The sequence below is a fragment of the Rhineura floridana genome, chromosome 10 (genome assembly GCF_030035675.1).
Source record: "Rhineura floridana isolate rRhiFlo1 chromosome 10, rRhiFlo1.hap2, whole genome shotgun sequence".
Classification (NCBI taxonomy): domain Eukaryota; kingdom Metazoa; phylum Chordata; class Lepidosauria; order Squamata; family Rhineuridae; genus Rhineura; species Rhineura floridana.
The window spans coordinates 89,061,895-89,075,859 of record NC_084489.1 but is presented as its reverse complement, the minus strand read 5'-3'; the positions used below and the strand labels follow the sequence as shown (position 1 = coordinate 89,075,859).

General features: G+C 40.8%; 1 protein-coding gene across 2 annotated transcripts in view; it reads right to left on the bottom strand.

Moving 5' to 3' along the window:
- MYO1G (myosin IG) overlaps window positions 1–13,965 on the bottom strand; it is a 113,110-nt gene that overhangs the window by 55,614 nt on the left and 43,531 nt on the right. For both annotated transcript variants that reach the window (XM_061586918.1, XM_061586920.1), the window contains 3 exons: window positions 10,360–10,526; window positions 8,557–8,764; window positions 7,271–7,494 (listed from right to left, as the gene is read on the bottom strand). In XM_061586918.1, coding sequence (XP_061442902.1) covers window positions 7,271–7,494; window positions 8,557–8,764; window positions 10,360–10,526 — 599 coding nt within the window. The remainder of the gene's footprint in view (window positions 1–7,270; window positions 7,495–8,556; window positions 8,765–10,359; window positions 10,527–13,965) is intronic.

Below are 13,965 nucleotides of genomic sequence, written 5' to 3'. Positions count from 1 at the left end.
GCTGGACCTTTCCAGTGCTCAAAAGGTGGAGCAAGGTTTTATTTAGTGATTGTGGATGATTTCTCCAGATTTACACATGTGTTCTTATTGAAAAAGAAAAGTGAAGCAGAAGAGAAATTAAAGGCATTTATACAGAGGACAGAGACACAATATGGGGTTGTTATCAAGAACATCAAATCAGATCAAGGTGGGGAATTTACCAGTAATTCATTTAAAACATATTTGGAAAAGAAGGGAATAATACAGAGTCTCACTGCTCCCTTCAGCCCATCCTCCAACGGAACTGCAGAGAGGAGGAACCGGTCATTGCAGGATTCAATGAGAGCCATGCTAGCAGATGCAGATATGAATAACACTTATTGGGGTGAATGTATTCTGTACACTGTTTATATTCAGAACCGTCTTATGCACAGAACAATAGGCATGTCTCCCTATGAGAAACTGACTGGAAGAAAGCCCAGGGTGAAACACATAGAACGTTTTGGGGCAAAATGCTGGGTACATGTTGCAAAACAGAAAAGGCATGGTAAATTAGGCTCAAGAGCTCAGGCAGGACGCATTTTGGGATTTCAGAATTCATATTATAGAGTTTGGTTGCCTGAGAAACAACAATTAGTGTTAAGCAGAAGCATAAAAGTGATAGATAAACCTTGGAGAGACAGTCAAACAGTGATCCTAGATAGTGCAAGCAAGCAGGAAGCAGCAGATGTTCCTTTTGGGCAGCAAATTCCATTAAGAACTGCATTGACTGATCTAATACACGGTGGCAAACGTACTGTAAAAAGGCTGAGAAGTGAAGACATGGCAATGCAAGATACAGAAATGCCAAGTACCAGTGCAGGAACAGGTGCAGGTCCAAGTAAAATTGAGAGTGAGGAAGAAATGGAAATAGATAATGTTAGGAGATCAGAAAGAAAAACGAAAGGTCAACCACCTCAGAGATTCACATTTAATGTTACACAACAGAATGATGAGACAGATGAATATCCAGTAGAATGGGAAAAAGAAGGACCAGTAGATAAAGAAACAATGGATCTCATGTGGAAGTTTTGTGTTGAGGAATGAAATATAAATGTATTATCAATAAAGGTGAACAAAAAATGACTCTGTAAAACCTGTGTGAATAAAGAAATAAAGAAACAAGAACTGAACTGAAAATGTAAATAGAAACTGTAAGGAAACAAACTGATATGTATTGTAATGAAAAATTAATGTTGTAGAAATGTAATAATGAACAATGAAGTTTTGTAATCTGTGAGTCTCAGGTGGGGGCTGTTGGTCAGTGAAGCATGCTGTGAGACTCACAGACAGGGTTTTTAGCAGAGAGAGTGAAACCTGAAGCAGAAGGGTTAAGCTGTGAGAACAGAGCGCCAGTTTGCCAAGGTCAGTAGCTGGCTGGGAAGCCTGATAAGGTGGGATGCTTGGAAAAGCTCAGTGTGGGGGAAAAAGTCTGTGAAGAGAACTGTGTCTAATGTCTTTGCCTAGTAAAGACTCTTACAAGAAACTTGCCTGGCCTGGGTTATTCCTGTTCTATGCGACTCTTGGATTCCATCCTTGTATGATCTATACACGCACACGCTTTTTTCACAGAAAAAAAACAATGTAAAATTCAATTTAGATGGCATATTCCAGAGGGAGTGATTTTTACATTCAGACAACAGAAGTATCGATTAAATACTGTTCAAAAAGCAAGGGATTTCTTGAGAAAAGCTTCAAAAGATATGGAAGAAGATAAACTCAAAGACATGGATACAATTCCTGGGAAACAAAGTCAACAGAAACAGGTAGAAGAAGAAAAGGATGATGATGAATCAAAGGGAGCAACAGGTACAGACTTTTCTAAAATACATGCTTAAAAATGGATTACAAATATCTAACTTGGAATATAAATGGAGCTAATTCGTCGCAGAAGAGAAAGAAAGTATTTCATTATTTGAAAAAATTAAAATTGGATATAATTTGTTTACAAGAAACTCATATTAAGAAAAAAGACTCCAAATATTTAATCTGTAAAAATTTGGGCGAAGAATTTATTTCGGCAGGATCAAAAAAAAAAATGGTGTGGTCCTTTACATTAATTCACAATTGTCCCCTAAATTGATATTATTGGATGATAGTGGCAGATTTGTGGGAGTTGAAATTACCATACAGGGTACAAAAATTTTGATAGTGGGCATTTATGCTCCCAATGAAGATAAAACAAGGTTCTATACTGGACTTATGGAAAAATTATCAGAGTTTGTATATGATCATTGGTGTGTCATGGGTGATTGGAATGGGGTAATTTCACCAAAAATGGATAGACTTTCTAAGAAAAACATTAAAGAGACACAGGGCAAATTGCCGAAGATTTGTTTTGAATTGATGGAAAATTTGGAATTGGTGGATGCTTGGAGACATATAAATAATAATGCAAAGGAATTTACTTATTTTTCAGAAAGGCATAAAACATTTTCGAGGATTGATATGATTTGGATGTCTAAAAGTTTAGTGAAAGATATTTCCAAGATGGATGTATTACCAAAAACTTTTTCGGATCACAATCCAGTGATATTGACTTTAAAAAAAAAAAAAAATCTTGGATTTAAATGGAGACTAAATGAATCTTTATTACAGAATGATAAAATAGTGCAGGAATGTAAGAAGAAATTAAAAGAGTTTTTTGAACACAATTTATATAAAGGAACAGATGAAAATATTGTTTGGGACACAAGTAAAGCATTTATGAGGGGATATTTTATTAAATGTAACTCTGAATTAAAAAAGAAGAAACAACAGAAAATGCAATTAATCTTGGAAGAAATAAAACAAAAAGAGGAAGAATTGAAAAAGAATCCAACCAAAGCTTCTACTGTAAATCAAATTAAAATGTTACAGAAACAAGTGTCAATGTTGACAGTTAGAGAAATTGAAAGGAAATTAAACTTTGCTAAACAAAGGACTTTGAATTTGCAAATAAACCGGGGAAATTGTTAGCATATAAATTAAGAAAAGAACGACAAAAAAATCTTATTTTAAAGATACAAGAAGGAGATGAGATGTTGACAGACAATGTAAAAATCCAAGGGGTTTTTCATCAATATTATTCAACTTTGTACAAGTATCAGGAAATTCCCTCTGAAAAAATAGAAGAATATATATCAAAACAGAATTTGCCTAAAATTACAGATTTTCAGAGACAAGCTATTAATGGTCCTATTACATCAAGAGAAATATCTGAGGCTATAAGTAAAATTAAATTAGGAAAGGCGCCAGGACTGGATGGACTATCAGCAATGTATTACAAATGCTTGGAGGAGGAACTTCTATTACCTTTACAGTACACAATGAATTCTATTTTGCAAGAAGGGAAGATACCGGATAGTTGGAAAAATGCCAATATAACATTAATACCTAAAGAAGAGCAGGATCTAACTAAAACAAAAAATTATCGACCAATATCTTTATTGAATAATGATTATAAAATTTTTACAACGATTTTGGCCGAAAGAATGAAAATAATATTGCAACAATTTATTCAGGAAGATCAAGTGGGGTTTTTACCTAAAAGACAATTACGTGATAACGTCAGGAATGTTTTGAATGTGTTGGAGTATCTTGAACAACGAAATGACATACAAGCAGCCTTGATTTTTCTGGACGCTGAGAAAGCATTTGATAATTTGAATTGGAAATTTATGTTTAAGGTTCTAGAACAAATGGACTTTGGAGATAATTTTATAAAATGGATCACATCGATTTATACATCACAGAAGGCACAGATAATTGTCAATGGGGATTTAACGGACTCATGTGAAATACAAAAGGGCACAAGACAGGGATGTCCACTGTCCCCTCTCTTATTTATTTTGGTTCTAGAAGTGCTGCTTAGAGACATAAGGCAAGACAAAAGGATTTCAGGAATAAAGATAAAAAAAGAGGAATATAAATTGAGAGCATCTGCTGACGACTTGATAATTGTATTAGAAAATCCCTTGGAAGGAATCAAAATATTGATGGACAAATTAGAAGAATTTGGACCATTAGCAGGATTTAAGATCAATAATCAAAAAACGAAGATGCTGGTGAAAAATTTATCTTTAAGAGATCAAAAAGAGTTAATGGAGAAGATAGATTTTAAAATAGAAGAAAAAGTGAAATATTTAGGTATCATTATGACAAATAAAAATTCAAAGTTGTTTCATAACAATTATGAAAAATTATGGTCAGAGATTAAGAAAGATTTGTTAAGATGGGATAAATTACAGTTGTCATTAATGGGCAGAATATCTGTAATAAAAATGAATGTATTGCCGAGAATGATGTTTCTGTTTCAAACAATACCTGTCATATCCTCTGATTTACCTTTTAAACAATGGCAAAAAGATATTTCTAAATTTGTTTGGCAGGGGAAAAAAACAAGAATTAAATTTAAATTACTACAAGACGCCAAAGAAAGAGGAGGATTGGGTTTACCAAATTTGAGACTTTACTTTGCTGCTTGTTGCTTAGTCTGGATAAAAGAATGGATTGTATTGAGGAACAAAAGATTATTAGATTTGGAGGGTCATAACCTGAAGTGGGGATGGCATGGATATCTATGGTATGATAAAGTAAAAGTTAATGTGGATTTTAACAATCATTTTATAAGACGTCCTCTGTTGAAAATATGGAATAAATACAAAACAAGATTCTTTTCGAAAATACCACTATGTGTTTCAAGTCAAGAAGCATTTTATAGAAGAGAAATGGCTGGAAAAGAGAAATGGTTAACTTACCAAGAATTATTAGAAAATGTACATGGAGAATATATAATGAAAGAGAGAGAACAACTAATAAAGGAAGGATATAGTTCTCAATGGTTTGCCTACTTACAATTGTTAGAAAGATACAAAATGGATAAAAAACGGTATGGGTCTGAAATAAATAAATCTGATTTTGAAGTAGATTTGTGTACAAATGATGAATGTATAATTGCAAAAATGTATAAATTTTTATTGAAAATGGACATGGAAGAAGAACAAGTAAAAGAGTGTATGGTCAAGTGGGCAAAATTTTTTGGCTATAATATACAAATGGATCAATGGGAAAATATGTGGAAAAAAGGTTTGAAATTTACATTATGTTATAATCTTAAAGAAAATTTTTATAAAATGATGTATCGTTAGTATATGACTCCAGAAAAGTTGTCAAAAATGTATAGTAATGTTTCTAATGTATGTTGGAAATGTAAACAACAAGAAGGATCTTTCTACCATATGTGGTGGTCGTGTAAACAGGCAAAATCATTCTGGGCACAGATAGGTAGGATGATGCAAAAAATCTTGAAGATAAATATTCAGTCAAAGCCAGATTTTTTTCTATTGGGCTTTATGGGTAAACAAAAAGAAAAGAAATATGGAAGAATAATATTATATATGATCACGGCAGCAAGATTATTATATGCACAAAAGTGGAAAATGGAATTAATACCAACAATGGAAGAATGGCTATTGAAACTAATGGACTTAGTCGAGATGGACAAATTGACATGCCTTCTCAGAGATAAAACGACAGATACATTTCTTAAGGAATGGAAGCCTCTTTTGGACTTTTTGTTGAAAGAAAAAAATGAAATGATGATAATGGGATTTGACGATTAATCAAGATAGACTATGGAAAAAAGTGAACTTTGTATGTTTTAGGGGTCAAGTTTGATATATATTATGTACCTATAGCTGATCTGTAACAAATCGGAAGTCAAGTTTTTTCTTTTTATTTTTGCTGTATTGTTTTTGTTGTTTGATTTTGTTGTGTCTGTTTTATAAAAATTTGAATAATAAAAATTATTACCAAAAAAAAAAAGAAGTATTTTTAAAAAATAGTTGCAGTCATAAGGGTTAGAAACTTGTTTTTAAACATAACAAAAGCCTCAGTTCTCGGGAGGGCTGAATTAGACACCAAACACCAGCTTCTGTTCTTGTTAGGCATGGTTGTAGAAAAGAGTCGTGCTGTTGGTGTACAAAGCACTGTCTGCATCATGATGCACACACTCTCACAACCACCCTGTAAGGAGATCTTTATTGTTCCCATTTTGGTGAGAAACAGTGGACATGCCCAAGGTTGCCTAGTGAATGCATGGAAGGGATCAGAAGAGCCTACATCTTCCCCAGGAACAGTGGTCCCCATCAGTCTCCAGAACTCAAGGGCCCTTCCAGAAAGTCTGCCTTGTACATGCTGCTTCCTAGAAACAGCTATTTTGAGGCCTCCTTCAGGAAGATGGGTGGGATATAAATTGAATTAATAGAAGTTTTTAAAGATGTTTTGTTTTAATATGTTTTAAAAGATTTGTTTTAATATATTTTAAAGTATTTTGTTTTAAAGAGTGTTTTTAGTGTTTTTGTTTGCCACCCTGGGCTCCTACTGGGAGGAGGGGGGGGATATAAATTAAATATATAAATAAAATAATGTAAATTACATCATTGCCTGCCACATCTATTGAGATGTGGACAATCAGCAAAGCTCAGGTAGGCTAGAAGAGGGAGGTGGGTTATAGTTTTACTTTTTTGGTGGGATGGTTACAGAAGGCAACCAGCAAGCCTGCTCATCAGTGCTGAGGGATGGGGAAGAGATTCAATTCAGTTCACATTTAAAAGTGAATCTATCTAATCTGCAGTTTCCGAAACAGTATGCAACATAGCCATTGTTTAAAATTCACACTTCTCTGAATTTTGCAATGCAGTTCTCTAGCCAGCTAACGTAGAGTAAAATGTACACACTAAGGCAAAGGGTGCATAAAAATACATACATTAGCAAAAGTAACAAAAAATGCTTTGGAAAAATGTGTTTGTTAGGCAAAACTGTATGTAAACATGTCTATAGAAATTAGCACTAAAACACTGATGAATTTTCACAAAGACTTTTTTAAAAAACAATCACAACTGTCGTGGAAATGTGGAGAGCTAAATTTAAGATGGGAGAAGCTAAAATGATGAAACTGAGGTTTTCATACTTTGGACACATCATGAGAAGACACAATTCATTAGAAAAAATAATCATGCTGGGAAAAACAGAAGGGAGTAGAAAAAGAGGAAGGCCAAACAAGAGATGGATTGATTCCATAAAGGAAGCCACAGACCTGAACTTGCAAGATCTGAACAGGGTGGTTCATGACAGATGCTATTGGAGGTCGCTGGTTCATAGGGTCACCATAAGCTGAAATTGACTTGAAGGCACATAACAATAAGAACAGATCAAACCACGCTTTAACCCTGCCTGTTGCGTTGGGGCCCAGAGCGCCCCCTGCTGTTACCTGCGGAATATGAGCTTGCTGTTATCCTGGAACTGAGCCAGCACTGCTGGTGGCTCTGGCCACTCCACGCTCTTGCCGTAGTCTGCCATGCTGCGCACTGCCTGGAACCTCTGCACCAGCTCCAGCAGGTAGGATTTCACCTTGTGGCGCTTGTAGTATGACATGATGGTGTAGATGGCCCGCAGGTATCGGCAGCGCTTGCGAGCCAGAGCTCCTCTCCAGGCCTGGGTCAGATGGACAAGTCAAATCAATGCCAGCCACGCTATGCCAGCCCCAGCCTCCTGGTGCCAATGGGCTGGGGAAGGACTGTAGTTCAGGGGCAGAGCATCTGCTTGGCATGCAGAAGGTCCCAGGTTCAATCCCCAATGGCAGCATCTCCAGGTGGGGCTGGAAGAGCCTGAAGCCCTTGAGAGCTGCTGCCACTCAGTGCAGACAATAATGAGCTAGATGGACAGGCTTGGTACAGGATGTAGACAATGTTACGAATGCCCTGATGCCATATAGGAATATAGGGACATAGGAAGGTGCCTTATACTGAGTCAGACCAGTGGTCCATTTAGTACTGTCTACACTGACTGGCAGCAGCTCTCCAAGAACACTAGGACACAAGGCTAAATGTTTGGGGGGAATCCTCTGTCAGTAAGTTCAACGCAATTTTGGACCTTTCAGGCTGTTCTTATAGGGCAGACACATTTGTGGAGGGTAAGGGTATCAGTGGCTACTAGCCATGATGGTTACATTCTACCTCCACTGTCGGGGGCAGCATGCTTCTGGATACCAGTTGCTGGGCATCACCAGCGGGGAGAGTGCTCTTGTGGCTCAGGTCCTGCTTTGGGGTTTCCCATTGGGGTATCTGGCTGGCCAATGTGAAAACAGGATCCTGGACTAGATTGGCCCCTGTGGCCTGGTCCACCAGCCAGGCTCTTCTGATGTCCTTAAATTATCTTTGAAACCAAAGGTGCTGGACAGGAATGCATCATTAACTTATTAAGGGAAACATCCAGGTTTGTATCCAGTGCTAGCCCTGCTCAGAGTAGACACATTGAAATTAATGAACATGCCTAATTTAGGTTCATTAATTTCAGTGGGTCTGCTCTGAGTCACGCTGAGTTGGCCACAACCCCCAGTTGCCTTATTTTGATGCAGCACTCCCCAGTCATCGCCATCCAGAACCCCTCGGATCTCTCAGCCCAGTGGGGGATTCGGAGCCCCACTCCCCGTGTTCACAACCGTTGGCAGGGCGTTCACACAAGCACAGATGCACACATAATGGAATGCCCAGGTACCTTCTGCAGTAACAACACGATGATGGGGATCAACTGCGCACGTTCCTGTTCCAGAGTGAAAAGTGTCTGGGGAGTGCGGATAAATATCTTGGTGTGCCCGTAGGCAACGTCATCTTGGAAGCTGTGTTGCTCTATCAAGGCTTGCGTGGCTTCCCGGTCTGTGTCCATGAGGTGGTTGGGCCATGTGTACTCACAAGTCATCTTATACCTGGGCAGGAAGGAAGTTATCTGTGACTGGACTGGGCTGATATAGCTCTCGTCCAAAACACTGGGTTGGGCTGCAACAGCCGCACTGCATGATCAGAGAATGTTATCTCAGCAGCCTTTTATAATGTTGCAGGGAAAGCTGATGCTCCCTGCAAGGAGAAAGTTTGTAATCTCAGCCCACTCCCTGCAGTGCTAATTTTCTACTTGCAGGGACTCCTCATCTTCTGCATAGGGGAGCAAAATGTGAAAGCTGAAATGAATTTGTTCTACCACTTCAGGACTGTCCCGCCTCATTCTGGAAAAGGATCTTGGGGTCAGGTGCAGGTTGGGGACAAACAGACTGACAAAGAACTTTAATTGTTTTAAAAATTTCCAAAGTTCAAATAGGAATTCAGTGAGAACGTTCTTTGAGGGGGTGGGGTCATTTCTGTTTGGGAGCAATGCAAAACTGTTATCCTGGTAGCATTCAGGTGTGGCATTTGGAAGAACATTCTCATGGAAGTTATCGTTGCAAAGGTTTAAAATCTCTCCGCTAAATGCCTCTTAGAGTCTCATCCTTTTTTCAAAAGTATTTTGTGGCTGAGCACTTTTTCTGTGAGGAAAGTTTGAGTGCTGTGTAGCACTGCAGCTTTATCAATTGTAATAATTTAGGAATATAACCTAGATTGTTGCTGTAAGGCAACTTGTCTTGGGTATCTTACCTCCTGGGCCAGCAACTCACTGGTTACTTGGCAGGCCGAGTAGGGACAGCTCCCTCCTTCAAGGGCGCCCTCTAGGCTGCAGTACCAGCCTGCTTGAGCATGGCACCACCAGTGAATCTTGGTTCACCTAGCTCCATAAAAGCCCTGGTCTCAGCACCTGCTCCTGAGCTGCAGCAACTTGTCTGGAGCAGGAGGACCTCGGCTTATTCTTCTGGCCCTTTTCCCTGATGCCTTGGATCGTGACCCCTGCCTCATCTCAACCTCCAGCATTTTCAGTCTGATATTGCTGCCTTGGATTGGGTTATGCCTCTATCCCCTCTGATCTCTACTTGTCTACTTGGGATCTTTGCCTCCTGCTTGGGTTCTGAGGATGGCTAAGGCTGATGGCAGTTGGCAAACGCTAATATATATCAGAGGTTAATTAGCAAAGGGTGCTTCAAGCTCAAGGTGAGGAACTGAAATGTTCCTCTTTTTTTCATCCCTCAAAATGGGTAAGTATATGGGAAAAGTTAATGTCTAGGTTAGATGCAGGCAGTGGAGAGCGGTGGCTCTGATGTCAGTAGGGCAGTGAATCTGCTCCGGGTTTTAATCCAAAATTTGAAGGAGCTGTCTGTGTGCTTTTAGCACCTTGGACAGCTCCTTGAAAGCAAATCTGTCCCAGGCTCAAGTCTGGCCTTTAAGGAGCTGTTCAGGGTACTTTTGGCACATTGGAAAGCTCCTTGAAAGTTCAGACTGTAACCCGGAGCAGATTGACTGCCCCACTGACATCAGAGCCAGCAGCGGCTCTCCACTGGGCTCAGGAATGTCTTTTGGCACCTGTCTTACCCCTACCAAGCTTGTCATTCTGCGGTGGGATATATGTGTGAGTGTGCAGAAGGACCAGTGGCGTGCCTACCGGAGCAGGAAGCGATCATAAGGCTGCCTGTAGGCGAAACCGGCCCTTCGGACACGCACGTTCTCCAGCAGTCCCAAATACGACACCTGGTGGCAGCAGCGCTCAGCATCAAAGAGTAAGGGCGACTTCTGGTCGTTCGGCTTGATGCAACGGACGTAGTACGGCTCCTGTTTGGGGGGAGGGAAGAAATGAACTAACAGGCAAGTTCAGGGGAGACTCCCCCCTGCACATAGTGAGTAACCCACTGCCAATCTTTGAGTCATTCTTGCTTGCCCTTAATAGCTAGCGAGGCCAAAGCAGTTAGATGAGGAATGTAGCATCTAGGCAAGGGGGTTGAAAGGAAATTGGTCAGGATCCCACTTGGAATTCTGTTGCATGCAGGATATTGTAGAGCTAGAAAAGATTCAGGGAAGTGCAACAAAACTGATCAAGGAATTTGAGGGAGCAACTCCCCTTTGGGAAAAGTTTGTAAAATGTGGGGCTTTTTAGTTTAGAAGAAAAAAAGGCGAGTCAGAGGTAACATGATAGAGGCGTATACAATTATGCATGATGGGGAGAAAGTGGACAGAGATAAGTTTTTCGCCTTCTCTCATAATACTAGAACTCCAATAAGGCTGAATGTTGGAAGATCCAGAACAGACAAACGGAAGAACTTCTTCACACAGCACATAGTTAAGCTCTGGAACTCTGTCCCAGAGGAGGCAGTGGTGGCCATCAACTTGGATGGCTTTAGAAAAGGATTAGACAAATTCATGGAGGGTAAGGCTACGAATGGCTATGAATGGCTACTAGCCATGATGGCTATCCTTTTCCTTCACGGCCGGAGTCAGTATGCTTCCGAATACCAGTTGCTGAGATCCACAGGAGGGGAGAGTGCTCTTGAGCTCAGGTCCTGCTTGTGGCCTTCCCATGGGCATCTGGTTGGCCACTGTGAGATGGGCCATTGGCCTGATTCACCAGGGCTGCTCTAATGTTATGTTCTTATGGGATCTGCTGGTAAATCTCTGAGTGATTTGCAGGAGCTTAATAAGGGTTTCTGACCACCAATTGTCTAACAGCAGCAATATCATCACAATGACTTTTTTCTACCCAAATTAAGCTACTGAAATGAAGAACGTTAACCAGGAGTGGTCTTTTGTGGGAACGGACTTTGAACTCAGCTCAGTTCCGGTATTGAAAAAAATAATAATCCTGTGTTTAGAGGCCCCCTGTTCTTTCAGTCCAACTGTCTTGTCTTGTGCACCTGGCCCTGGTTTGTAGATCTTGGGGTTCTAGTAAAACACAATGGAGATCCAGCAAGCGTGAAGCCTACCAACCTGTTGTCTAGGCACCAAACATCAGATTAGGTGTCAAGCAGTGATTGCTAAGACTGCAATCCTAAGCACACTTACTGGGGCGGGGGCCACCAACTCAGTGCCCACGGGTGCCATGGCACCCATGAAGCCCTTCACTGGTGCCTCCAGGAAGGGGCTACAGACCTTGAACTCTTGTTTTTTTAAAAAAGTAAGTCTTCCAGTCCTTCTAGAAAGAAAGTTATAAAGCAAAACATGCAGGCACCCTTCTACACAATTTCTGTGAAATGAGCCAGCCTGGCTGCTCCAGTGGCCATGCTGGCTGGGACTGATGGGAGTTTAAAAAGTAACTTTTCCAAGCTCTGGGAGGAATCCTTGGCATCTGTTTCCCCCTTCCCTTTAGTGTACTTTTTCTGCTTCTGTCTTTTTTTCTAGTCTTTGGGAGTTCCATAGTTTGCCCTTTCTTTTTTCCCTCGCAATCAGGATGCATCTTTCCTGTTATGGGTTCCTCTCTGATCAGGTACTCCCTAGAAGTTATTTTCTGCAAATGTTACTACAAAATAAGTGTGGGTGAATGTTACAGACTCCCCTCTCCAAATGGCAAGTGCAAAATGTGAAAACTTTGCAAAGAGATTTCGGCATGTCTCCTGCTGTGCAGGACCTAAAGCCAGGCACTCATGAAGAACTTGTGAAGAAGCAGCCTCTCAAAATTTGAAGTGTGCCCCCGGTCCAAAAAAAGGTGGTAACCCCTGTACTAGGGAGCAATCTCCAATGAACTCAATGGGTTATAGCCATCTAAATTTTACTCAGAGTAGAACCATTGAAATTAATGGATCTAAGTGAGTCATGTTCATTAATTTCAATGGGTTTACTCTGAGTATGACTAGCATTGGATCTGACAGCTTAGTAAACCCTCTTAAGAATGCACAGTAAGAGCCCATGCAGTTGACACACAATTGCATCTGGTGGCTCCATGTTAGTGGAGCAGTGGAATTTGTTCCAGGTTTTATTCTGAACTTTCAAGGAGCTGTGAAAATTCAGACTAAATCCCAGAGCAGATGCCACTACCCCGCTGACACGGAGTCACCAGCCGGCGCTGTTCACACAGAACACTTCTGCCAGCATCAACCAGAATGGCATTAACAGATGTTCCAAATGTACCTGTTTATCAAATGGTAGTGGGCAGGGGAGGGTCTCCAGACTGTCACTATTTTGCAGGAGGAATTTAATCACATTTTGAATGTTTAAAGTGGATTAAATTACTCTGTCACCCTAATGCAACAAATCCATTAAAATAAACGCAATGCACGCTTTGTGGTTAGAAAAGTAATGAGGGAAAATGCACTCAAAAGTATGGTGTAAACACATGATTCATTCATTCATTGGCAATCACTCATGGCCGAGTAAGATTGTCTTCCAAGATAAGGTTGTTAACAGTGGGTCTGTAAGTGACTGTGGAGGCCAATTCTGGATCCACACAGCCTCCCACAGTGAGAACATAGGTTTCCAGATGGATAGGTTTGCTTGGAAGATGCCTGTGCATGAATTTGTTTTATGTGGGGAGATCAGCGCACGACGATCAACACACAATCTTGACAGAAAAAGGCTTTGATCCAATGGCATGGATACCACGACGATTGGAAGTCTTTTATCTGCTGCAGCCTTCATCTGCCTTCACAGCCGTTGTAATGTACACATTGTTATCCTCCGCCTGTTCTGCCTGAGGACTTTCTTGGATCATTCTTTGTCTGATTCCTCTCCCTTGACCTTACCGCCATGGGTGACCCTGCTAGGAGTACATGACTCCTGACGGCATCGCTCACAGGGTTCATTGGAACACGCAAGACCACACCACTACAAGGTGACGATCCAGCGAGGGGACACTTGATTAACGGGAAGGCACATAGGTACCACACAAGTAAATCAGGATGAACACAGGCCAAATAGGCCATCCTCCACATACGCTTTGTGGATGCAGATCATGGCGAATGCTCAATAAATCAGTCACCTGGAGGGAGGCATGGTTTCTCTTTTCCGGTCCGTGGAACAACCAGAGCATACAGCCCCAGTCAGCCATGAAGCTTCTCTCTGCCTAGCCTACAGGGTTGTTGCGAGAGTAAAAATGGGAGATGGGGACATGGTGTGTACACTTGCCCCGGCGTTCCCTGGAGGAAGCACGGGACAAATATGTGATCAATAATCACAACCGGTTTATTTATAGAGCAGCAGCATCATGCAAGGCACCATCTGGGCTCTCCTCTCTCCACGCATCAGCACTTCCCTTCCATGCGCATCTAATTATAGCTGCCACGGC